Here is a 26,902-nt window from a genome sequence, read left to right on the forward strand (position 1 = left end):
GGACTAGGATGCACAGTCCATGATTCCTAACTTGTGAGTATGTTCAAATTGTTTCACCTTTCTTACTGCTGTACCTTGTAGTGGATACTGTTATACAATATATTTTAATTTAAAAAAAAGTATTTATTTACTTGAAAGGCAGTTACAGAGAGAGGGGGAGAGAGATATTAATTTTCCATTTGCTGTTTCACTCCCCAAATGGCTGCAACATCTGGGGCTGGGCCAAGCTGAAGCCAGGGGCCAGGAACTCCATCCAGGCACCTTATGTGGGTGCAGGGGACCAAATACTTGGGCCATCCTCTTCTGCTTTCCCAGGCGCATCAGCAGGGAGCTGGATCAGAAGTGGAGCAGCCGGGATTTGAACCAGTGCCCATTTGAGTTGCCAGCATTGCAGGCAACAGCTTAACTGCTATGCCAAAATGCCAGCCCCTATTATATATAATACATTTTATAAGGCAAAACAGCACATTATCAACTATGGATATTGAGATTTTTGTTTGGTTTATTTCTTCCAAGAAAAATATTAATCTGGTAAAAAAAAAGAAAGAAAAAAGTTTGAAACAATGGCTATTGCAGTAATTTCTTTTTTTTATTTAATAAATGAATTTACAAAGTGCAACTTTTGTATTGTTGTGGCTCCCCCCCCAACCTCCCTCCCTCCCACGGCCCTTCCCTCTCCCACTCCCTCTCCCATCCCGCCCTTCATCGAGTTTCATTTTCAATCACCTTCATATATACCCTAAGCAAGGATTTCAACAGGCTGCACTCATACGACCGCACAAGGTATAGGGTATTGTTCGACTAGTAGTGTTGTTTTTAAGTTTCATAGTAAAACACATTAAGGACAGAGATCCTATGTGGGGAGCCTGTACTCAGTGACTCCCGTTGTTGATTTAACAATTGGCACTCTTATTTATGACATCAGCAATCACCCGAGACTCTTGCTATGAGCTGTCTAGACTCATAGAATGGCAAATGCCCAAAACAGCACTCCTGCCTCAGAATCAACCCTTGGGACATTCGGATCTGGCTAAAAGGTCCATGAGAGTCTCACAGGCATGGAAAGCCATGAAACAGTGGCAAAAAGCAATCTAAATGAAAGATCCTGGTGAACAAGACCCCAGTAGTAATTTCTTTTGGCTCGCGAAGTCTCAGTTTTTCTGTTTATCAGAATAAGCATTTTTTTCTACTTACAACTCAAGTACTGAGGGAAGATTTTTGAAAATCTTGGAGTCAGGCCGGCGCCACAGCTCAATAGGCTAATCCTCTACCTAGGGGCGCCGGCACACTGGGTTCTAGTCCCAGTCAGGGCGCCGGATTCTGTCTCGGTTGCCCCTCTTCCAGGCCAGCTCTCTGCTGTGGCCAGGGAGTGCAGTGGAGGATGGCCCAGGTGCCTGGGCCCTGCACCCGCATGGGAGACCAGGAGAAGCACCTGGCTCCTGGCTTCGGATCAGCGCAGTGTACCAGCCGCAGCGCACCAGCCATGGCGGCCATTGGAGGGTGAACCAACAGCAAAAGGAAGACCTTTCTCTCTGTCTCTCTCTCTCACTATCCACTCTGCCTGTCAAAATAAATAAATAAATAAATAAAAAATATAAAAAAATAAAATTTTTGGAATCAAAGAATTATCAGTTGATTAACTCTTGCTTAATCTGGGTCTTGTTTTTCTTTTTCAAAATGAGGGAAAAATACTTTCTTTGTGATCATGGAAGAAAAAATATTCCCTAGACCAGCGCCGTGGCTCACTAGGCTAATCCTCCGCCTTGCAGCACCGGCACACCGGGTTCTAGTCCCAGTCGGGGCGCTGGATTCTGTCCCGGTTGCCCCTCTTCCAGGCCAGCTCTCTGCTGTGGCCAGGGAGTGCAGTGGAGGATGGCCCAAGTGCTTGGGCCCTGCACCCCATGGGAGACCAGGAGAAGTACCTGGTTCCTGCCATCGGATCAGCGCGGTGCACCAGCCGCGGCAGCCATTGGAGGGTGAACCAATGGCAGAGAAAGACCTTTCTCTCTGTCTCTCTCTCTCACTGTCCACTCTGCCTGTCAAAAAAAAAAAATATTCCCTAGAATTTACTATTATTTTTACTCTGGACTTACAATTTTTAAAACAATTGAAATTGTTTTGGAAGCAGCCATATATTTTGCCTGTGCTCTTTTATGGATATAACTCATGTATTTGATTATAATATAGTGATTAAAAAATATCCACGGTTCCATACTCATACTTACAGAAGAATTCTAATTAAGGAATGCAGAATAAGTGAGAGATTTTTAGGTAACCAAAATAGAAATTGCCATGGAGAAGTTCCACTAATGAATGCTAAACTCAGCAGACAAAAGGCAAAGCAGAGGGCAGATATTTGCCCTAATGGTAAGCTGCCCCACATCCCATCCTGGAGTGCCCAAGTTTGATTCCTGGCTCTGATTCCTGATTCCAGCTTCCTGCCAGTACAGACTCTGGAAGGCAGCAGGTGATGTTGAACTCAATCAAGTAGTTGTGTCCCTGACAGCTTTGTGGAGGCTTTGTGATGGACTTCCCAGCTCTCAACTCCACCCCAGCCCAGCCCCAGCCTTTGTAGGCATTTGAGGAATAAAACAGTGCATGGGAGCTGTCTCGCTCTGTGTGTCTCTTGCTGCCTTTCAAGTAATTAAATAAATGTAAAGGAAAAGCAGGGTATTTACAAGGTTTAATTTACAAAAGAAAATAGTAACTTAGTAACTTTATTTTTATTTTTTTAAAGATTATTTATTGGAAAGGCAGAGTTATAGAGGTAGTGAAAGAGAGACATCTTCCATCTGCTATTTCACTCCCCCATTGGCCACAATAGCCGGAGCTAGGCCAATCCAAAGCCAGGAACCTGGAACTTCTTCATGTGGGTGCAGGGGTCCAAGGGCTTAGGCCATCTTCTACTGTTTTCCCAGGCCATAGCAGAGCTGGATCAGAAGTGGAACAGCCAGGACTTGCATCGGGTACCCATATGGGATGCTGGCACTGCTTTACCCACTATGCCATGGTGCCAGCCCCCAGCTTAGTAACTTTAAATAGAGAATCCTATCAGGTACTTCTTTACCCAAGTGACCCTGGTTAATCTCACCAGTAACAAAACCTATACCCTGTGGATCTGGTGCACCAAGCAGGGTGCATCTCCTAGGTGGAACCCTTCCCCAAAAATGCAAAGCCCTGTGATCATGAGAAAACATCAGACAGATCTAAATTAATAGCACAGTCTACAAGGTAACTGTTGTTTCTCAAAGTGTGAAGGTCATAACGAAGACTGCAGCACTGTTACAGATTAGAAAAGACAAAGGAGATATGACATTATAATGTAGTGTGCATTCACACATAGTTTCCTGCAGCAGGGAAAAAAGGTAATGACAGAAAGGCTGCAATCTCAATACATTATGCAGTTTAATTCATAGTGTTATAATGTTAACTTTTTAGTTCTGAAAACTTTACTGTACTTACGTAAGATACTAACATCAACAGAAGCTGAGCATGTGGAAATGATGTACTATATTTACAACTCTAAAATTATTTCAAAATAGAAGTAAAATATTAATGTTTAAGAGTTTCTTTTCATGTATCTTCCAGTTACTTATAAATTATCGGTGGAGGGGTGAGCATTTTGGCCTAGTAATTAAGACATCAGCTGAGACCCTTGTATCCCATTTCAGAGTACCTGGATTTGAGTCCAGGCTCTGCTTCCAATTCTGACTTCCTGCTAATGCAGACCATGGGAGGCAATAGGTGTTGGCTCAAGTAGTTAGGTCCCTGCCATCCACATGGGAGGCCTGGATTGCATTCCCAGCTCACAATTTCAGCCTTGCTCAATCCCACTTGTTGCAAATATTTGAGGAGTTCATCAGTGTAATGAACTTTGTCTATTTGAGAGACTCAAACTGGTGCCCATATGGGATGTCAACACTGTAGGCAACAGTTTTAACCTGCCATGGTGCAACACTGACCTCGGTGTGATAGTTATTTTGGTTGAAGTTTTAATAAAAAGCTTCAGTAATCAAAGTTGAATGAGCAGTGAAACCAGAGGCAATTCAGGAAATTAAAACATCTGAGATAAGTCAAATACTTTTATCGTATTTTTTCCAGCAGTATGTTAGACCTTGCAAACTTTCCATAGCTCTTTCTTCCTATTTATTGACTGAGTGTGGCCATCTATTTTAAACCTTCTCCAAGCTTAAGGTGTGTTATGCTTGAAGAGTTAAATTTGCTGTGCTTGAAGGAGCAGAGATTTAGAAAAGGGAGCTTGGCAATTAGGGGTTGTCTGAATGGCTAGTATGGAGCCCCTCACTTTTATGATGGTTAGAAAGGTCCAATTGTAAGATGCCAAAGCTCTGTGTATGGCACTGTCATCCTAATCCTCCAGTGGATTTAACTTGGGTTTTGATTTTAGAGATTAGCCTGGTATTTGGCAGATACAGTTCAACACTCTTCATTGGGCTCAGTCTCTTAAATTATTTCTTGTGCTCTTTTCACCTAGTGCTGTATTAGTGGCTGTAGAAATGCAAAACTTAAGATAATGATCTGCCAAAAAAACACAACCCCTGCTCATTTAGAAAGAAGACAACCATGAAGGCATGTAGTGGATGGAAAGAGTAGAGGCTTTGTAGATTTTATGATCATACCTTCATTATTTCTAATAATTACTAAGTCTGTGGCCTTGGTTATTTATGTAAATTCCCTTAGTGCTATTATTTACAGTATAGGATAGCAACATCAAACTTAATAAGGTTCATATGACACATAAGAAATGTTAATAAACAGTGGCTGTTGTCATCATGGTGGCTTTTGTCCCAGTGGATAGACCATTAGAAAACAAGGTAGTTCATTCATCATACTAAGTAAATGTTGAGTACTGTGGTAGGTGTGTGACCCAGTCTTTGTGTTTTTCCCTTTTAGAGATGATGAAGAGAAAAAAAAGTCTCCCTCAGAAGGCACTGATGAGAAGGCTAATGGAATGCATCCGAAAACCATTAGTCGCATAGGCAGCACCACAAACCCATTTTTGGACATTCCTCATGACCCAAATGCTGCTGTGTACAAAAGTGGATTCTTGGCTCGGAAAATCCATGCAGATATGGATGGAAAGAAGAGTAAGCATCACGTTTATAATTTTATATTTTATTTATTTGATCTTTAGGCTCAAAATTTAAAGTGAGTTGATTTAAAATACAATCCAGAATAAAGAAAATTATGTTATCTTAATGAACTGTTCTTGCAGTTTGATAAAGCTTCTAACTCCAAATCAGAAATCCATTGTTGACACCTAATCTTCTCTAAGTAGAATTCTAGAACTTTAGAAATGGGAGAGAGTTACATACTATTCATTTCCCAATCTCTCTTCCATGGCTTCAGCAAGTAATAATGAATACCTATCACATGCTAGGCACCAAAAAATATAACAGTGGATAGAATGAGCAAGGTCCCTGTGTTCATGGAGTTTACATTGTTGGTGGTTTGGGGAAGCACCGACTTTACAATACATGAAAAATTACTGGTGTAGGTCCCAGAGACACAGGAGAGATCCCGAGCATGTACACAGCGACTGGTGTTTGATGAGATGCTCAGGCAGGATGTGTTGTCAGTATTGGGGACCTGAAAGAGTCTTATGTGATGGCCTCTGATTGCTCCGCGAAGTGTGAGACATTATCTTCTGAAACATAATAATGGTTGAAGATGGAGAAGAATGGAGTATGCTTGTATGATTAGAATAATCTTTGTGGAGGGTGAGATAGCAATTTTATGTGGTTGAACAGGCTAAGGTCCTTGCTAAGTATGCTCAAAATTTGTGGGTTATGGGTGTCCCTACCCTCCTACAGAGACTTGGAGTGAAGGGATGGACAGTACCACTGTTTCCATTTGTGGCTGGCACTGTTTCTTAGCGTATTCTAACAAGTTGCAGTCAAGAGAAACATTGTAACATAGTGGCTTGGACACAGACTTAATGTTTCAGTGTTCTGTAGGAGTACCTCCAACAGCATTTCCTTTGCTTATTTGCTTGCCTTGTAGAAGACTTGATTATCTCTAACAACATCCTGATTATTGCCCTTGAAACTGACAGCCAGTCAAACTAGCTTAGAAGAAGTGCATGCCTGAAGATGAAGGATTATTATCAAGACACATTTCTCCATTTCTATCTCTGCATTATTTTGCATTCTTCTGAATGGAGCCCATTATACATACCTGGATCCATGGCTATAAGCAACGCTATAAATCATGGGTTCAATTTTGACACCAAAGAGGATTCTCCTTCTTCCTTAAGTTCTTTTTAAAATTATTTTTTAAAATATTTCATATAAATTTGAGAAGCTGAGAAACAGAGAGAAGCGGGCACAGGAGAGCTCCCTTCTGCTAGTTCACTCCCCAAATGCCCGTAACAGCAGAGAGTAGGCCAGGCAAAGCCAGGAACTCAGAACTCAGCCTGGATTTCCCATGTGGGTGACAGGGATCCAACTACATGGGTCATCACTTACACATCCCAGCATGCACATTAGCACGAAGCTGGCATCAAGAAGAGCTAGAATTCAAACCCAAGTACTCTAATATGGGATATAGGCTTCCCAACAAGTGACTTAAGCACTAGGTCAAATACCAGCCCTTCCCCTAGTTTCTAATTTAGCGTATTCAGGATTTGTAGGACAGAGGGGCTATGAGAGGCAGCCCTCACTTGGTTGCCATGGCAAGAGGAGAGTTCCATGGAGAAGACGTAAGATACAGGTCTCAGGGGAAGGGAAGTGTTATTGACAGAGAAAACACTAGCTACCTCGTGTTTGCTCCAGGGTACACACACACCGTTCTCCATGCATTGATTCAGACAGTGCTTTTGCTAAACTGTACAGTTTTCCCTTTACAATCTCAGATATACCCATTTCTTTATCACATGCTGGTGTCCACCGCAGCTCTCATTTCCAAGGCTAAGATTTGCTGGTTGTGTTCATTCCTCTCAGTTAGCTATGGATGAAGCTTCAATCTAGAGGCTAAATGAAAAATCTAGTAATATCTGACATATCTCAAATAAAGGACTAGAGCAGAAAAAAAGAGTCACTGCAATTTAAAGTACCAGTTCAAAAAAAAAAAAAGGGGGGGGGGAAGCAAACAGTTCTCACTGATTCAAAGTAGACACTACATCTTGCTGGACAAGGGTGGCAAAGTTAACTCACATGAACATCTTTTCATTGACTCTTTCCTAGCAGTGGATTGACTGAATTGCCAAACTTTACCAAACTGTCCTCAGGTTCTGCCATCCTGATGAAAACGTATTTTTTCTGCTTTGTCCTGGGCCCCTTCCCCACCGGAAGCTCTGTGTAGGAATAGATACAAAACCTGAGGGCTGCTTTGTTTATTGCAGATTCCTTGTGCAAGATGGAAGCTTTCCTGCCAGTGTAACTCCATAAAGCTTCCGTTTATACTGTGAGAACTTTTGGTTGATCAGGGCAATTTCAGGTTTAAGGTTTTTTTTTTTTTTTTTTTTTTTTTTTTGTCTTGTCTTAGCAACTTAAAAGATTCTGCCTATTTTCCAAAGGGGTTTGCCTCTGCCTATTTCTGTCTCTGCTCCTGCATCGGAACAGAGGGAAAAGTCCATGGATAGGGTAAGACAGTGCCAGTTGGGCCCCAGTCTCCAGGCTTCTGTTCTGTCAGTTGCTTTATCATTATAGGAACTTCCTCCTGTGATTTGAGGTTACTGAGAGAAGCTTAGAAATTTCACCCTTCATTCCTAGGCTCTTCCTAGGTACCTATTATAATTTCTTTGGTTTCCAAATCACTTTAGTGGGGACAGATAAATGAACTTTTTCAGGATAAGAAGGTGCGTGCTTTCTAATAATTAGATAAAATAAAATTCAGCAATTTTAAAGTGTTTATTTTGAGTTTTGGAAAGTATAGACAGTTTTGTAACCAATGTCAAATCAAGATAAACAGTGTTTCCATTACCTGAAAAAGTTCCACTGTGATTTTTACAGGTAATGTCTTCCACCCCTGCTGCAGCCCGTGACACTTACTTATCTGTCTTTGAATAAATAGCATGCTTTCACCTATAGCATGCTTTCACCTTTTCTAGAACGGCAATAAATAGAGTCACAAGGACTGTTTTGTGCTTTTCTTCTCTCAGTTAATATGGTTTTTTACAGGTCACTTTGTCTCTTTTCATTGGGAAACATCGCTCCCCTGTTTGAGTAGCCTCTCCACTCGGCAGTTGGGCATGTGTGTTGTCTCTGGGTTTTGGCTATTGTAAATAAAGCTGCTGTGGATGTTCACGTACAAGTTCTGGCGTGCACATATGTTTGAGTTTCTCAGAAGTGACATTAGAATGAGGGAGTATGAGTGCCAGCTACCCAATAAGCACATGTTTAGCTCAAGACGAGGCTGCCGAGGTGCCCATACCATTTTGCATTCCTGCCAGCTACATACATTCTGTCCCCTTGAGGAATTGACTCCTTTGTCAATTTCTTATTTTGAAGTCTACATTGGTTGGATTAATATAGCCACTCCAGCTTCATTTTTAGTTTTGCATCAATATCACATTCTTTTCTATGTTTTCATTGTTAATCTGTGATTTTATCTTTAAAATGGTTTTCTTTTATATAGTACATCATTGGATTATTGCTATATTCTGACACAGTCTCTGTGTTTTGATTGTTTAAACCATTTTGACTTTAAAATTTATATTGATAGCATTCATAGCAGTTATTAATATAGTGGTCCTTAAATATGCCATCTTGCTACCTTATACCATTTTTTTTTCTGTTCTCATTCCTTATTTAAGATTTGTGTGTGTGTGTGTCTGTTTTCCTTTGCTACTATCTTGTTAGCTATACCTCTATTCATTTTAGGGGTTGCTGTGGTATTTACAGAATCCATCTTTAACTTGCCAGTCTACTTTCAAATTATATGACCTGGTGTGTAGTGTGAGATCCTTATAACAAGACACTTGCCTTTTTTTTTATTCTAATGTTTGTGTTATTGTCAGACATTTTAATTTTCTTTGTTACAAAACTGCCAGTAGAACACTGTACCTACTGGTGAGAAATTTACTTTGTTTCATCAGTATGAAAAGGTCTGCACTCTTCTCTGATTTTAGGAACATATGTCTATGTATATAGAATTCTTGAGCAATGACTTTCTTTTTCTTTCAATACTTTGTTGTGCTGAAATGTCATTCCATTGTCCTATGTCCTGCATGACTTTGGACAAAGAGATCTGCTGTTGTTCTTGCCCATGTTTTTCCGTACCCAGTGTGTTTGTTTTCTTTTCTTCCCTTGGATGCTTTTGAGATTTTTCTTTGTCTCAATAATTTTCAGCATTTTTGTTCTAGGCGCCTTATTATGATTTTCTTTATGTGTTCCTCATTTGTTGTTTGTTGAGGTTCTTGGATTCACACATTTCTGTTTTTCACCAATTTGGAGAATCGTCAATTGTTATTTCTTAAAGCACATGCTTCCCTTTGTAAGATGCATTTCCTGTGTGTTACATCACTTCATACTATTCTAAAACTTTACAGAGCCTGTTTAGTTTTATGTGTGTGTGCATGTAATTCTTTTTTGTCCTTTTAGTACCTTAGTAATTTTTATTCTTCAAATTTACTACAATATTTTTCATTTAATATATAATATTTTATATTTAAAAGTGCAATGTTAATTTGTTTTGTATTCTCCATTTCTCTCCTTATCAGTTTCATGTTTTCTTAATGTTCTGAGTATACTGGTCGTATTTATAGTGGCTGTTTTAAGGTCCTTCTCATTGTACCTTCCAGCCACGTCTGGAACTGTTACACTGATGCATTTTTCTTTTGGTAAGGATTATACTTCCTTTTCCTTTGCATACCTAGTAATTTTTATTTGAGTACAAGACATTGTGGTTTTTCTGTTTTTCAAATTCAGGATTTAGTTATATTATATTTTAAAATGTTGCATTTTTCTTCTGGATGAGGTAAGTAACATGTAGATTAAACTATTTAGAAACTTCCTTTATCCTTTCTGGCAGGGGATCCAGAGCAGCCCTTGTTCTAGATCTTTACTCAGTTCCTTTAACATGGCACGGTTACTCTTCTACAGACTGTATCCAATGGCCCGCAAAGTCGATCCACTCTGGCCAATGAGCCCACAGACTATCCCTAGTCCAGTCAGAGCTCTCAAGATTGCTCATTCCTCGCTTTCTCTGGTTCCTTCCTACGCCAGGGGTTATTTTCTTTTGTTTCTGTTCAGACCGATGGTCTAGCCAATATCCGGAGATTCCTCTGCAGACCTGTAGAGCTATTTCTTTCTTCAGTATCCCCTTTTCTTTTATCTGATGCAGAAATCTGGCCCCCCTTCAGCCTCACCAGACTCACCATTCATGTCCTCAACTTGAACATCACTTCTAAGCTCTGTTCGGTACCCTCTTTCATTACCAGGGCCAAGAAACTCCCCAAGCAGCAAACTGAGCTTAACTCACTTGTTCTTTTGTATTCAGAATCACAGTGTAATGCTGCCTGTTGTGCAGTAGCTAATAACTCTTGTTTTGTATTTACACGGTCCTTTTTTCTAGTTATTATAGAAGAGCAGTTTCTATAGCAGTTAATCTTTCATGAGTATAAGAAGATCTAAACTGACTATTGATCCTCTTTTTTAGTATTTATTGCTTATTTAATATTTGAGAGGTAGAGCATTGGTGGGGCAGTGGGTGGCAGCATGGGGATTTGAAAGATCTTCCATCTGCTGGTTCACTCCCTGGATAGCTGCAACAGCCAGGCTGGGCCAGGCTGAGCCAGGAGCCAGGAACTTCACCCAGGCTTCATCTAGGTCTTCAGCATCAGTGGCAGGGGCCCAAACGTCTACCTTCCCAGGTACATTAACAGGAAACTGGATCTTAAGCATAGCAGCTGGGACTCAAGACAGCACTCCAGTATGGGGTGCTAGCATCCCCAGTGATGGCTTAACCCGCTGCACCACAGGGCCTGGCCCTGTATCCCTTTTCTTTCTTTCTTTTTTTTTTTTTTTTTTTTGACAGGCAGAGTGGACAGTGAGAGAGAGAGAGAGAGAGAAAGGTCTTCCTTTGCCATTGGTTCACCCCTCAGTGGCTACTGTGGCCAGCACACCACGCTGATCTGAAGCCAGGAGCCAGGTGCTTCTCCTGGTCTCCCATGCAGGTGCAGGGCCCAAGCACTTGGGCCATCCTCCAGTGCCTTCCCGGGCCACAGCAGAGAGCTAGACAGGAAGAGGAGCACCCGGGACAGAATCCGGAGCCCCAACCGGGACTAGAACCCGGGGTACTGGTGCCGCAGGTGGAGGATTAGCCTATTGAGCCGCAGCACCTGCCTGTATCCCTTTTCTTAAAAATGTCTTTCTAGTAGCCTCAGGCCTCAAGATATGATCTTTGTTGAGCTGTGGCAGTGATAAGGAATGCTACGTATTTAGGCACCAACTGTTCAGATGTGGTATTTGGCTGTCCAGAAAGGAGTGTGTTTCCTTCCCACCTGATCTCTCCTTCTCCCATGTCTGGGTGAACTGGCTTATCTAAGTGTTGCTGCTGTTTCTCAGAAATGTACCAGAAGGCATGGACTGTTCAGTCTTGACTAAATAGTTACAATAAGCACATTTTAGGTATGTTTATATTAGGATTCATATCTAATATGCTATGAAATATACCACATTTCATTTTCAGTACAAATCTAATACATTAGAAAAAATCAAAACAGCAATGAGGTTTTCCTGGAATGGGAATTCCAAGTAATTTTGAGGACACTGCATGATGATACTTTTTGAACATATTTCTCTTGATTCAGCATGTTTAGTATAACTGCAGTTATATTACATTTTTATATACGTACATTTGTATATATGTACATTTGCATATATACACACACATATATATATACAGCCAGATACTGTGATTACAAATTATAGTACCAGTTTTTATTTTTTTAAGATTTTTTTTAATTTAAAAGGCAGAATGACAGAGACAGACACTCACAAGAGACATAGAGAGAAAAAAAGGGGTTCTCTGTCCACTGGCTCACTCCCCAAATGAGCTTAACAGGCAGAGCTGGGCCAGACCAAAACCAGAACAACATCCAGGTCTCCCACATGAGGTGCGGGGCCAACCCTTGGGCCATCATCTGCTACAGCAGAGAGCAACCAGGACTTGATTTGGCACTCCAATGTGATATACTGTACCACAACATCAGCCCCTGTACTAAAAGCATTAAATAAATGAAGATTTGAGTCAAAGTTCTTTGGAGAGATTATTTTCTCACAAAGATTAACTTGAAGGGACCACTTGGTATCTTGTTGTTTTTAATCAACTCTGAGGACTCATTTGGTCTATATCTATAATTACTCAGGGATGGATTTAACATTTTTATAAAACATTGGAGGTTTTCTTCCTTTTTTTGCCTTTTAAAGATAAGCTCAGCTCAGAAATTCTATCTCTAGATGATAAATCATAACTAAAAAAAATCAAGTGTTTTATTTCTCACAAAAATATATGTGTTTACCAGAGCCATTAAATTTGACATTTAGAGAAAGCTTTGAAAAGCCAAATGTAGGGGAAAAATGAATCTTGTGGTTTTTTTTTTTTTTCAGGTGGAATGGTAAATTTAATGTATCTAATATAAGTTCCTGTGGAAATCAAAAAAATTGACTAGAAACAATGTTCCCAAAAATTCGGTGTTCTAAATGATAATAGTGATAATTATTCAGTGTTAGAGCTTTATTGTAAGCACAGCATGCATTACTCACGGAATCTCTGTCCTTTGATATTGTCCCTATTTCACAGATAATAACATTGGTCTTTTCTAAAACAGTGCTTTACCAGTAATTGTGTACTGTGAAATTTCAATACAGGAATACTGTGTTTACTGAATGAAACAAAGCAATCAGCATTTCTCCTTTGGTTTATGATCGGAGACTCGGGCTTCTTTTTTCTGTTCATACAATGTACGCTAGGTTATCGAGGTTATTGTGAACTGTATTCTCCCCCACTATGTTGTGTAACATTAGGAACTTACTCCTTAGCTATGACTCTGATTTGGTATCTAATATCTAAACTCCCTGTAACCCCCTAGCCCTCCAAACATCTAGTAATCATATTTTGTGTTCATATTTTCTTAATTTTTCACATATGAAGGAGAATATGTGATATTTGTCTTTCTGTGTCTGGTTTATTTCACTTAATATGATGACCTCCGGGTCATCCATTTTACTGTACATGACAGGATTTCAGTCTGTTTTAAGGCTGAATAATATTCCACTTGGTACATATTTTCTTTGTCCATGTAGCTGATAATGTACATCTAGGTTGAGTCCATATTTTTTTTTAACTTTTATTTAATGAATATAAATTTCCAAAGTACAGCTTATGGATTACAATGGCTTCCCCCCCATAATGTCCCTCCCACCCGCAACCCTCCCCTCTCCCACTCCCTCTCCCCTTCCATTCACATCAAGATTCATTTTCGATTCTCTTTATCTACAGAAGATCAGTTTAGCATACATTAAGTAAAGATTTCAACAGTTTGCTCCCACACAGAAACATAAAGTGAAAAATAATAGATGATTTTTTAAATGATGATGAAATCAGCTCAGACCTATTGTCATGTTTAATCCCAGTGAGAGTCAAGTTGGGAATTGATAATTTCTTCTTCTTCTTTTTTTTTTTTTTTTTTTTTTTTTACAGAAGATCAGTTTAGTATACATTAAGTAAAGCTTTCAACAGTTTGCACCCCCATAGAAACACAAAGTGAAATATACTGTTTGAGTACTCGTTATAGCATTAAGTCTCAATGTATAGCACGCTAAGGACAGAGATCCTACATGAGGAATAAGTGCACAGTGACTCCTGTTGTTGACTTTACAAATTGGCACTCTTGTTTATGGCCTCAGTAATCTCCCCATGCTCCAGTCATGAGTTTCCAAGGCTATGGAAGCCCCTTGAGTTCTCCGACGGTTGATTCCATATTTTGCCTATAGTGAATAATCTCTTCCAAGCAAATATTTCATGTCTTTTTGGGTAGTGGGATTGCTGGATCATATGGAAGTTCCATCTGCTGTTTTTTAGGAAATCTTCGTACTGTTTCTGACAGTGGCTGTACTAATTTACATTCCCACCAACAGTGTTACAAGAGTTCCCCTTTCTCCACATTTGTTATTCTATCTTTTTGATAGTAGCCATTATGACAGGGGTAAGGTGAAATATCATTGTGATTTTGATTTGCATCTGCCTGATGACTAGTGATATTCAACATTTTTTCATGTATTTGTTGTCCATTTGTATTTCTTCTTTTGAGAACTCTCTTTTCAAGTCCTTTGCCCATTTCTTAACTGCATTGGTTGTTGTTGTTGTTGTTGTTGTTGTTATTGTTGAGTTTTTGCGTTGTTATATTCTTATCGTTTTTTGAAGAAAAAGTTTTTGAGTTATTTTTTAAAAAGATTCATTTTATTTATTTGAAAGGCACAGTTACAGAGAGAGGGAAAAGGAGAGACAGAGAGAGGGAGAGATCTTACATCCTCTGGTTTACTCTCCAAATGGCCATAATGGCCAGGTCTGGCCCAGACTGAAGCCAGGAGCCAGGAGCATTTTCCAGGTCTCCCACATGGGAGCAGGGGCTTAAGGATTTGGGCTGTCCTCCACTGCTTTCCGAGGTCATTAGCAGGCCAGCCAAGACTGGAACTGGCATCCATAGGGGATGCCAGCATCGCAGGCAGTGGCTTTACTTGCTAGGGCACAATGCTGACCTTGAGTTTTATTTTGAATTAAAAAATTTTAGCAGGGTCCAGAACTGTGGCACAGTGGGTTAACGCCCTGGCCTGAAGCGCCAGCATCCCATATGGGTGCTGGTTCTAGTCCCGGCTGCTTTTCTTCCGATCCAGCTCTTTCCTATGGCCTGGGATAGCAGTAGAGGATGGCCCAAATCCTTGGTCCATTGCACTCACGTAGGAGACCCGGAGGAAGCTCCTGGCTCCTGGTTTCGGATAGGTGCAGCTCCAGCCATTGCAGCCATCTGGGGAGTGAACCAGTGGATGGAAGACCTCTCTCTCTGTCTCTACCTCTCTCTGTAACTCTGTCTTTCAAATAAATAAAAATAAATCTTAAAAAAAATCTTTAGCATACATATCAAAATTATGCATATTTATGGAGTACTGTGGGGTGTTTTGTTACCTGTATGATATTCAATCAAGGTAAATATGTTTTTCCTTTCAAGCATTTACTATTACTTTATAGAGAAAGCAACCAGTATCCTATAATCTAGGTTTAAAAAAAGCAGAGAAATATACAGTATGTTAACATTATTTATAATCACCCTACTGTTGAATAGGAACCCCAGACCTTCTTATTCCTATCTAACTGTATAAGCTAGTACCCGTATATCAAACTTTCCTCATCCCTCTCTCCCCACTTCCCTACTCAGCCTCTGCTAGCCATCATTTTATATATTAAAAATTATTCATTCATTCATTCATTCATTCATTTAAAGGGCAGAGTTACAGAGAGAGAAAAGGAGAAACAGAGATCTTGGATCTATTAGTTCATTCTCCAAATGGCCACAATAGCCAGGGCTGATTCAGGCCAAAGCCAGTAGCCCAGAACTCTATCCACGTCTCCCGACATGAGGACAAGTATTTGGGCCATTTTCCAGTGCTTTCTCAGGTACATTAGCAGGCAGCTGGATCAGAAATGGAGCAGCCAGGACTTGAAGTGGGGCTACGATTTGAGATGCCGAGTTGCAGGTGGCGGCTGTAATAACTTGGCTCTGAGATTGTGTGTTTAGCTTCCATGAGATCATCTGTGATTTAGATTCCACTTGTGAGTGAGACCTGTGATAATTTGTCTTGACATGCTTGGCTTATTTTACTTGGCATAATGACCTCCAGTTCATCCATGTTGATGCAGATGGTAAAATATCATCCCTCTGTGGCTGAGTAGTGTTCTGCTGTGTATATGAGGTGCATTGTCTTTATTTATCCATCCTAAGTGGATGGACACTTGGGTTGTCTCTGTTTCCCAGCCATTGTGAATATTGCTACAATAGACATGGGAGTGCAGATTTCTCTTCTACAGGTGGATTTCATTTCCCTTGGATATGTACACAGGAGTGGGATTACTGAATCATGTGGTAGTTTTGTTCTATGAGGAACCTCCATACTGTTTTCCACAATGAAAGTGCTAACTTACATTCCTACCTACAGTGTGTAAGGTTTCCTTTCCTGTGTATCCTTGCCAGCACGTGTTATCTTTTGTCTTTCTGATGAAAGCCCGTGTCACTGGAGCGAGATGATAACTCATTGTGGTTTTGATTTGCATTTCCCTGATTAGTGATGTGGAGCATTATTTCATATACCTCTTGGCCAGTTTTAGTTCTTCCTTTGAGAAATGTTTGAGTTGCATTAATTTCTGGATATTGAGTTGTTTCAGTTTCCATGTATAGTCTGTATATTAACCTCTTGTCAAGCGGTTTACATTTATCTTGCAAATATTTTCTTCCAATCTGTAGATTTTCTCTGTGCTCTACTGATTGTTTCTTATTATTTTATTTTTTATTTTTATTTTTTTTTGACAGGCAGAGTTAGACAGTGAGCGAGAGACAGAGAGAAAGGTCTTCCTTCCGTTGGTTCACTCCCCTAATGGCTGGTAGGCCAACGCGCTATTATTAGTTTTGTGTGCTTCTGTAGCTTTGTGTTATCATAAGGTTGGATTTTCTGCTCTTTATCTTTTGCATACCTGCTTTGTTAGGAAATTTGTAGTGTTGTGTCTTTTCATGATGCTGATTATGATCCTTTGGTAACTAATGTGGAACTCCCTTCAGGATTCCTTATAGATCCACTCTGGTGGTGATGAATTATTTCTGAGTTTGCTTATTTGGGAAATATTTTATTTCTCTTTCACTTCTAGAAGATCGATTTGCTGGATATAGTATATTTGATTAGAGGTTTGTTTTTTTTCCCCCAATACCTTGAATATTTCATCTCATTCTCTTTTGCCCTATAATGTTTCTGCTGAGAAGCGTGCTGTTAGTCTAATGGGTTTTCCTTTGTATTTGACTTGACATTTTTCTTTCGTTGTCTTTAGGATTCTCTCCTTGTCCTTAATTTTGCCAATATGACTATGATGCTCCTTGAAGAGAGTCTTTTTCAGTTGGGTCAGGTTGGCATCTTTGAGCTTCTTATATCCAGATGTCCATGTTTCTGCCAGGACCTGGGAAATTTTTTAGTATTATTTCATTAAATAGATTCTCAGTGTCTTTTTACTTCTCTTCTCCTTCGGGTCTCCCTACAGGGTGAATATTTGTTCGCTTAACTGTATCCCCTATATAGTAGACTTTTTAAATTCTTTTTATCTGACTAGGTTATTTCAAAAGTCTTGTCTTCAGTATCAGAAATTCTTCTATTTGGTTTATTCTGTTATTGGAGCTCTTGGTTGTTGTTGTTGTTTTCTCTCCTTTGGTTGAAAGGGCTGTCTGCTGTCCCCTAATACAAAATGGAGTTCATATCATGTCTGCCTTATAGGGGTGGAGGGTGGTGGTGGTAGGCAGTGTGGGTTCCTTTTTAGGAGCAAGGTGGTTGTTCAGACCCCAGTAAACTTTCTAGCTTGTACTTAAAGCCACGGAGGACTATGGAATCCTCCTGTAGTTAGGGCTGGTGCTGGTCAATAGTGTTGATAATCAGTCACAGCTTTCCCATTGGCTTTTCTCAGAAGATGGAGTCCCCCGGCCAGGGAGCTACACAGGACCTGTGGTATGCTTTGCTCCTCTCTCTCTGCGGGCTTCCTGGGTCTCTGTGCTGTTCAGAGTTCCTATTACCTCTTTACTGAAGATTTCCCTCTGTCCTCTCTTGTGATTCTTCTCTGTGGTGATATTGAATGGAAAGAACCACTTGCAGAAGAATGCACACATATGACAACATTGTAAAGCATGTAAAACAATATTGTTTATAGTGGGAATAATACATTCATTCCTTTTTTTCTAATGACAGAGAAATAGAGGAGGGGGGAGAGAGAGAGAGCGCGCTTCCATCCACTGGTTCACTCTGCAAATGGCTGCCATGGCCGGGCTAGGCCAGGCTGGCCAGGAGCCAGGAGCCTCCTCTGGGTCTCCCACGTGGGAGTAGGGGCCCAAGCACTTGGGCCCTCCTCCACTGCTTTTCCCAGGTGCATTACCAGGGATCTGGTTCTGAAGAAGAGCAGCCAGGACTCCAACTGATGCCCATTTGGGATGCCGACTGCAGGCAGAAGGCTTAGCCTTCTGTGCCACAGTGCCATTCCTATGTATTAATAATTAAACCATTCCTATGTATTAATAATTAAACACGGAATGGGAGCTACCTCTGGTGGGGGGATAATGTACAGTCAGTGAGGAATACCCAGCAGTCCAACTGTAATAACTGTAATGATTATTTATTTTGTAAGTTGATTGGTGGTACATATACTCACTCTATTATTCATGATAACATGTGATATCATAATTGCTTCATACCAAATCTTTTAAAGTTCAGTGAAATAGCTAATAGCATGGAAAATTTAGAAACATGAGGGATTTTGTTATAAAAATAACGATTAGAAAACCAGAAGACAAAAATTAGTACCAACAAAGAAAATCTGTGATTGCCAACTGATGTTTGATAACTATACCACAATCATAGAATTTGGGCTGTTTCCACTTACAAATGTGGAAGATTTAATTACCATTCTATAGTAGAATATAAATATTGTCCAACTTGACCTTGTAAGAGTCCAGATGAAAGAAACTTGGGATGGAGAGGGAAACCAAAGGACACAGAGGCAGCAGTTATGCCCGTCTTACAGAGATGAAGTGAAAAGATACGGCCAGTGCCGTGGCTCACTAGGCTAATCCTCCGCCTTGCGGCGCTGGCACACCAGGTTCTAGTCCCGGTCGGGGCGGCGGATTCTGTCCAGGTTGCCCCTCTTCCAGGCCAGCTCTCTGCTGTGGCCCGGGAGTGCAGTGGAGGATGGCCCAAGTGCTTGGGCCCTGCACCCACATGGGAGACCAGGAGAAGCACCTGGCTCCTGGCTTTGGATCAGCGCGATGTGCTGGCCGTAGCGCGCCGGCCGTGGCGGCCATTGGAGGGTGAACCAACGGCAAAAAGGAAGACCTTTCTCTCTGTCTCTCTCTCTCACTGTCCACTCTGCCTGTCAAAAAAAAGAAAAGAAAAGAAAAGAAAAGAAAAGAAAAGAAAAGAAAAGAAAAGAAAAGAAAAGAAAAGATACTACCTGCACAGGGTAGTGGGCGGTTATTTACTCTCAATAAGTAAGTGAGAAAAAGGTAATTCTGTAAGGTGAAGGGTGTGTTAATTTGATTGTGGTAATTGCTACAATGTGAAATTTGGTGTCAAACATCAAATTGTACATTTTAAATATGTAATTTTATTTGTCAATAATACTTAAGTAAGCTGGGGGAAAATCTTTACCAAAAAGAAAAGGCAAAATGTTTTCAGATGTAATCAATAAAGATACAGCAACAAAGTAGATATAGATATATTGGGAAAGTAGAACAGAGTGGGGTTAAGTTTGCAAAATCTTCATCACAGCAGAAAATCAGTAGCGATTGTTCACAACATATTACAGCACAGTGGTAGAAGAACATTGCTTATGGGAATGATGGTAATTAACTGTCAGGAAAAATTGCTCAAATGTTAAAAAAATATAGGTTCTTTTGGAAAATGGGACCGGAGGCATTGGGAAGGAGTGAATCCAGAGGCTAATTTTGTGCACATAGAACTTTAATAACTTTATAATGTTATAATCACATTGTATTTCCAACATAGATTCTTCAGTCATCTTACCTAACTGTCTGATTTAAAATACTGAGATACTAATTACTATGTAAGGATATTGGAACTCCTGTGGTATGTCTCGAGAATCTTGTTTTAAATGCTTTAGGTGTGAGACGTGCTGTGTAGCTCCTAGAGACGGTTTGAGAGGGTCTCTCGCTTCACAGGGAATTTAGTCTCACACGTCAAATTTGAGAGAGTAGATGTTAGTCTGAGTCACACATACTGAAAATAGAGTTTATAATGGCAATGCAAGCAGAATTCCTTGCTATTGTGTAACATTGGGAACAACGACACTATAATTAAGCAATAATAAAAATGGAATGGTTTATCCCATAAGACAGTGGTCTCCTCCTGTTAGAGAAAGACTCCTTATGTGGAGGGAAAGCAAAGTAATTATTTTAGAAACGGGCTGAGATCTTCCCTCCCCTTAGTACTTTGCTGCTTTATGGCAGTGGGTGCAGAATGCAGGGGGTGCTCTTCAGGCAAGGTTAAGAGCAGCACAGAGGGGCAGCTGTGTGAATTAGTCATTTGTCATATGACCATCTGATCTTGATGGATTTTTATCTGGCTTACATGGGGAAAGTCCCTTCACAGTTTTCCATCGAGACTCCAAAAATATGTTTTTTTTTTTATTGTTTTAGGTTTTTAAGTTCTGTTTTGATAGCTCATATCTTTGACTTAAAATCCACTCTTTTCCTACAGTAAGTTAGTTATGAGTGCCACCCACCATTCTCCTTAGAAGCAATGCTTTTGACAAAGAACAGTGGGATAGAAATTGCCAGTCTTTTAGCTCCCAAAAACATCAGTGTTCCAAATCTCTGACACATTTCCTTCTGAAACAGGAATGCAGAGTGTTCGGTGTATCTGATTTTTAGAAATTCTAATTTTGTTCTTGACTCATTCTGTTTACCTTTTAGGTTTAGTTAACATTTAGAAGGAAGAATAAAGTGATTTTTGTGTCTCTGTTATGATAATTAAATACAGTATATGAAATTCTCCAGTAATCTGATGAAAATTTGAAATTAAAAATGCAATTGAGAAGTCTCCTCTTAACTACAGGGAATATGCCCCAGGATCCTCCGTGGATGTGTAAAACTACAGGTGGTACTGAACCCAGTACTTCCGTGTCCTTCCAATCCTAACTAAGCATTCGTCATGTACTGTGGCTCTAACTCTTGCAGATTGAAATGTGACCATAAAACTAGCACAAATTTCTTTTCCGTTCTTCACCACTTCACAAATAAGAAATTCGTTCTTAGCTACCTCATCATAGTTTTGTTTGTTCTTTTCTTAGCTTAAGAACTTTCACCTTTTCATTTAAAGGAAGTACTTAATGGCTTCCTTTTGGCATATTGCCGTTACCAACAGTACCACTCGTGTGAGTTGGGGCCATTATTGAGTAACCTAAGGGTGACTTGCCGGCAAGAACTGCAGTACTGTGACAGTTGTTCTGATTAACTGAGACAGCTGTTGCTGCTAAGCGACTAATGGGCAGGTAGCATATACAGTGTGGGCATGGCAGACAAAAAGATGATTCATGCCCTGCAAGGGACAAAGTGGGGTGGGGTAACATTGCATCATGTAATTAAAAGCTTACAGGAGTGGGTATTTGGCATAGTGATTAAGATATTGCTTGGGATACCTGCATCCCATATCTGAGTGCATGAGTTTCAATCAAGGCTCAACTCCTGATTCCAGCTTCCTGCTAATGCACTGCATGGGAGGCAGCCAGTGATGGCTCCAGTACTTGGTCCCTCCCGCTTCCCCCAGTCATCCACCTGGGAGACTCATAGTTACGGATTCCTGGTTTGGGAGAGTCACCCCAACTGTTGTGAGCATTTGGAAAATGAACCACCAAGAGAGAGATCTCTGTCTCCTTATCTCTCTTCTGTCCCACCCCACTCCCCCACCCAGCCTTTCAAACAAATAACCTTTGAAACATTTATTGCTTCTGGAATTTTCCATTACATATTTTCAGATTGCAGGTGACCATGGATAACTGAAAATGTGGAATATGAAACCACCTTCCTAATGAAAGTAATCATGATGATAAAAATCTGTGGACAAAAATGTTATTACTAGATAGTTCTGACTCAAGATTTTAAACTTTGAGGGGCCGGTGTTGTGATGTCGTTGGCTAAGCTGCCACATGCGATGCCCGCCTCCCATGTTGGCACCAGTTTGAGTACTGGCTGCTCCACTTTTTCTTTTTTTTGACAGGCAAAGTTAGACAAGGAGAGAGAGAGAGACAGAGAGAAAGGTCTTCCTTTCCATTGATTCACCCCCCAAATGGCTGCTACAGCTGGCACGGTGTGGCTGGCACTCTGTGCCGATCTGGAGCTAGGACCCAGGTGCTTCTTCTTGGTCTCCCATGCAGATGCAGGGCCCACTGCCTTCCTGGGCCACAGCAGAGAGCTGGACTGGAAGAGGAGCAACCGAGACAGAATCTGGTGCCCCAACCAGGACTAGAACCCCGGGTACCGGCGCCACAGGCAGAGGATTAGCCAAGTGAGCCGCGGCACTGGCCTAGTACTGGCTGCTCCACTTCTGATCCAGCTCCCTGTTAATGTGATTAGGAAAGCAGTGGAGGATGGCCCAAGTGTTTGGGCCCCTGGACCCACATGGGAGACTAGGAAGAAGCTCCTGGCTCCTGGCTCCTGGCTCCTGGCTCCTGGCTTTGGCCTATCCCAGCACTGGCAATTGCAGTAATTAAGGAAGTGAATCAGTGGATAGAAGATTCTCTCTCTCTCTCTCTCTCTCTCTCTCTCTCTCTCTGTGTGTGTGTGTGTGTGTGACTCTGACTTTCCAATAAATAAATATTTTTTAAAAAGATTTTGAACTTTGAACCACATATCATTGATTCATTTTAAAAACTACTTTAAAGCACCAGCTTGTGCCAGTAATATTCATTGTTGTAGGGGGTATGACCAAGGTAGAGGACATAGCTGAGTAGGTATCATTCAGCTGAGAGCTTAATTATGAAATGAAATCCATGAAGTCTTTGGACACAAAGATCATGGATAAGAGTATCCCACAGAGAAAAGAGACACTGCAGAAGACTTCAGTCGAGAGCGGTCAGATGAGGCTAATGCTTGTTGTGGTTAGCACATGCTTGGCACACAGAAGGAACTCAGATAATTGTTTTAGCTGCAGAATCTCATCTTAACTTAATGACTCAACTCTAGTAAGAGGTTTGTTAAGAGGCCCGTGCTATGTCGTAGCCGGTAAAGCCACCGCCTGCAGTGCGAGCATCCCATATTGGTGCTGGTTCAAGACCCGACTGCACCACTTCCTATCTAGCTTTCTGCTATGGCCTGGGAAAGCAGTAGAAGATGGCCACAGCACCTGCGTGGGAGATCTGGAGGAAGTTCCTGGCTCCTGGCTTTGGATCAGAGCACCTCCAGCCATTGCAGCCAACTGGGGAGTGAACCAGTGGATGGAAGACCTCTCTCTGTCTCTGCCTCTCCTTCTATCTCTGTATAACTCTTTCAAATAAATAAATAATTTTTTAAAAAAAAAAGACTTGTTAAATAGAACACGATACAGCAATACAATGTTATCTTTTACATTTTTTCAATCATATATAGCATATAAGGAGAAAAGTTTAAAAGTAACAAGTATAATTTCCCAGTTGAATGACAGATCTGTACATAGTAAAATCATTAGAAGGTTATCTAATTGTTGATAGTGATTGTTTCTGGAGATTGGACTAGTGATTTTATGTTTGTTTCTGTGTGTGTATATGTGTGGTTGCAGTGAGGTTGTTGTCATTTTCTACTCTAATTTCTGCCAATCATGCTGGGAAATTATCAGGGAAGAGCAGTATTTTGTGTTATTCAAAAATGTAACATTAATGCAGTGGAATATTTTAAAGTCATAGTATAATGAAGTTTAAAAATACAAAAAAACTTGCAATTGGAAAAAGATACACTGATGATATATGGAAAGATAGTAGATTTTTTTCCCTTTCCTTTAAAAAAGGATGAATGACTATTGTGTTACAGTTGTTCACTGGTGTCTAAGAGGGATCATTTGATGCCAAAATCCAAGATGCTCAAGTCCCTTATATAAAACGATTACATATTTACCCATAACCTACACACATCTTCCATATACCTTATCTTTAGAAAGCTTAGAATACCTGATGCTCTGTAAACAGCTGCTGTACTGCATTGCTTAGGGAGTAATGACAAGGAAAAAGTCTATACACATGTAGTATGGATGCATTCATCCCAGAGCGAGACTTGGGACAAAGAGTGCTTGAGTGAATGTCGACGGTCTGGGACGTGACACATCTACCCACATGGATTCAGTGTAGTATGCGGTACCTCACTGATTCAAGTGTTGCTTTTTGGAACATTCTGGAATTGTTGTCTTTTTTTTTTTTTTTTTTTTCTGATCTGTGGTTGCATCTACAAATGCACAGCCCACCGACATGGAGGACTGACTGTACTGTTCTTCAGTTAACTCAACTGGGGACAGGGGATGACTGGGTTAGTTGACAGTGGTATTCATGTAATTTAACCAACACTGAGTAATTTGTGAAAAGTAATTTGCGGTGGTCCTTGGATACACTCTTGGGTGCACTTGAGAGCATGCCTGCATGTGGGCAGGCAAGGGAGCTGCTGAGTGAGGAGCAATTGAGAGATGGCCAGCAGCATGTGTGCCAGAGCCCTACACTGCCCAAACCTCACTGTCTTTCCATGCTGATTCAACATGGCTGCAGGTTCGGCTCACCCATTCCCATCCCCCACCATGGCACCTTCCCTAGAGATGACCACGTGAATGCTACAACTCCACGTGGACATACCATGACATCTCTGATTCCCTAAAATGGTACACACAGCAGCGAGTGGCACTTAAAGCCCTGCCAGAACACTGCGATATTTGAATATGCAGTTATGTAGACATGTGAAAGGATGACCCCAACCTTGGTGGGAGTATCCACCCTTCCTTCCTCATGAAAAGAGGTTGCCTGCACTTATATCTGAGCATATACTATTCCTTTAAATAAATCTTGCTTTCCTGTACACCTTTATGTGTGCTCCTTGAATTCTTTCGCACGGGGAAACAGGAGTCTTGAATAAGCCCAGCCAGGGGCCCCATTACCCACTGAAGCCTGATACATTGAAGAAGTTTGGCCTGAGTCGGGAAATCTAAGTTACACATACAAGGCATCACTTAGGATGTGGTCTGTCGCTGTGGACTGTTTTCTGGCCCCTGTGGCCAGAGCAGGAACCATGGTTCACGAGTAGGAACTGGAAATTCCAGGTTTGGAGAGGAGCAGTCAGGCTGCTGTCACCTTCACAGGACAACATGCTGTCTTCCGGCTGCTCCTCTTCGCCTCTCGGAATTATTTTTACTGTAGCAGCTTTTCCCCAGAGGCCTTTTGAAAGTGTCACTGGGCCTGGGGCTATCCTACAATTACAATGGGTTATCTGAACTGCTGTTTGTAGAAGTTCTTGCTCAGCAGGGTCTTTGACTCTGGGTCAGAAGGTGCTTGCAAAGTTGAGGAAACCTGATTTGGTGCCCCAGTAAGTCTGCTTGTCTGACTCAGCAGTTACCTTATACGGCTCAGGTGGACTGCAATGATGTAACCTTACATTTTACTTTAGAACTTGTTCTTTATATGTTTTTTAAAATATTTATTTGTTTGAAAGAGTTACAGAGAGAGAGAGAGAGAGAGAGAGAGATCGTCTGTCTGCTGGTTCACTCCCCAATGGCCAGAGCTGAGCTGATCCGTGCCAGGAGCCAGGAGTTCCTTACGAGTCTCCCAAGTGGGTGCAAGGGTCAAAGATTTGGGCCATCTTCTACTGTTTTTCCAGGGGCATTAGAAGAGAGCTGGATTGAAAGTGGAGCGGCAAGGACTCGAACCAGCACCCATGGGGGATGTCTGCCATGCAGGCCGGGGCTTTAACTTGGTGTGGCATAGCACTGGCCCTTCTTTCTCTGTTTTATAGTGACTTCCACATTGCTCAAGAAACTATGAAAAGAATCATTAATATGCTTGATTATTTTGGAGTTCAGTGTTCATATCTTTCACATAATTGAAGTTCTTGAACTTTAGGAGATGTTGCAATGCACAGCTTTTTGAGGTGGTTATTTAATTTTTAACTTCTGAACTTTTTTTTTTTTTTGACAGGCAGAGTAGACAGTGAGAGAGAGAGACAGAGAGAAAGGTCTTCCTTTACCGTTGGTTCACCCTCCAATGGCCGCCGCGGCCGGCGCGCTGCGGACAGTGCACCGCGCTGATCTGATGGCAGGAGCCAGGAGCCAGGTGCTTTTCCTGGTCTCCCATGGGGTGCAGGGCCCAAGCACTTGGGCCATCCTCCACTGCACTCCCTGGCCACAGCAGAGAGCTGGCCTGGAAGAGGGGCAACCGGGACAGAATCCGGCGCCCCAACCGGGACTAGAACCCGGTGTGCCGGCGCCGCTAGGCGGAGGATTAGCCTAGTGAGCCGCGGCGCCGGCCCGAGGTGGTTATTAAAAGCAATTTTTTTTAGTCAGATCCATTCTATAAGATTTATGAGATGGCATTTGTTTCTCCTTGGTAATCCATAGTAATCTATCAAACTGCTCCTTCTGAGTCTGGGTGTTTGTTGTAGAATTCCCCAAATCTGAGTCTGTTTGCTCCACGCAACAAGGTATTCACTGACATCAGGGTGGTGCAAGAAATTAAGTGTTTATTGCAAAACACACAGCAAGGAGCCAGACCGCTATTGCTTACTTTCCAGGCTCCTTGAGGAGTTAGGGTAAGTCTCGTACAGATTGAACTTGGGGTTGAAAAGTGCATATTCATATTCAGCTTGCGTGCAGGTCCCTTTTTGGTCTGTAGTACTCATGGCCTTCTTAAATTGGTGAGTAATGCTGTGGTTTGTTTTTTTAAAGATTTGTTTATTTACTTGAAAGGGAGTTACAGAGAGAGAGGGAGAGACAGAGATCTTCCATCCTCTGGTTCACTCCCCAGATGGCCACAATGACTGTAGCTGAGATAGGCCAAAGCCAAGAACCAGGAGCTTCATCTGGGTCTACCCACATGTGGGTGGCAGGGGTCCAAACACTTGAACCATCTTCCAGTGCATTTCCAGGCCATTAGCTGGATCAGAAGTGGAGCAGCTGGGACATGAATC

At 41.3% G+C, this 26,902-nt stretch overlaps 1 protein-coding gene across 23 annotated transcripts in view; it reads left to right on the forward strand.

Annotated features, from left to right (window-relative positions):
• Positions 1-26,902, forward strand: part of PSD3 (pleckstrin and Sec7 domain containing 3) — a 588,112-nt gene that overhangs the window by 467,849 nt on the left and 93,361 nt on the right. For all 23 annotated transcript variants that reach the window (XR_011378165.1, XM_008267258.4, XM_051819330.2 and 20 more), the window contains one exon: positions 4,912-5,105. Coding sequence is in view for 22 of the 23 variants with exons in the window: in XM_008267258.4 (XP_008265480.2) it covers positions 4,912-5,105 (194 nt within the window). In the remaining variant the exon portion in view is untranslated. The remainder of the gene's footprint in view (positions 1-4,911; positions 5,106-26,902) is intronic.

The sequence above is a fragment of the Oryctolagus cuniculus genome, chromosome 8 (genome assembly GCF_964237555.1).
Source record: "Oryctolagus cuniculus chromosome 8, mOryCun1.1, whole genome shotgun sequence".
NCBI classification, from domain to species: Eukaryota; Metazoa; Chordata; class Mammalia; order Lagomorpha; family Leporidae; genus Oryctolagus; species Oryctolagus cuniculus.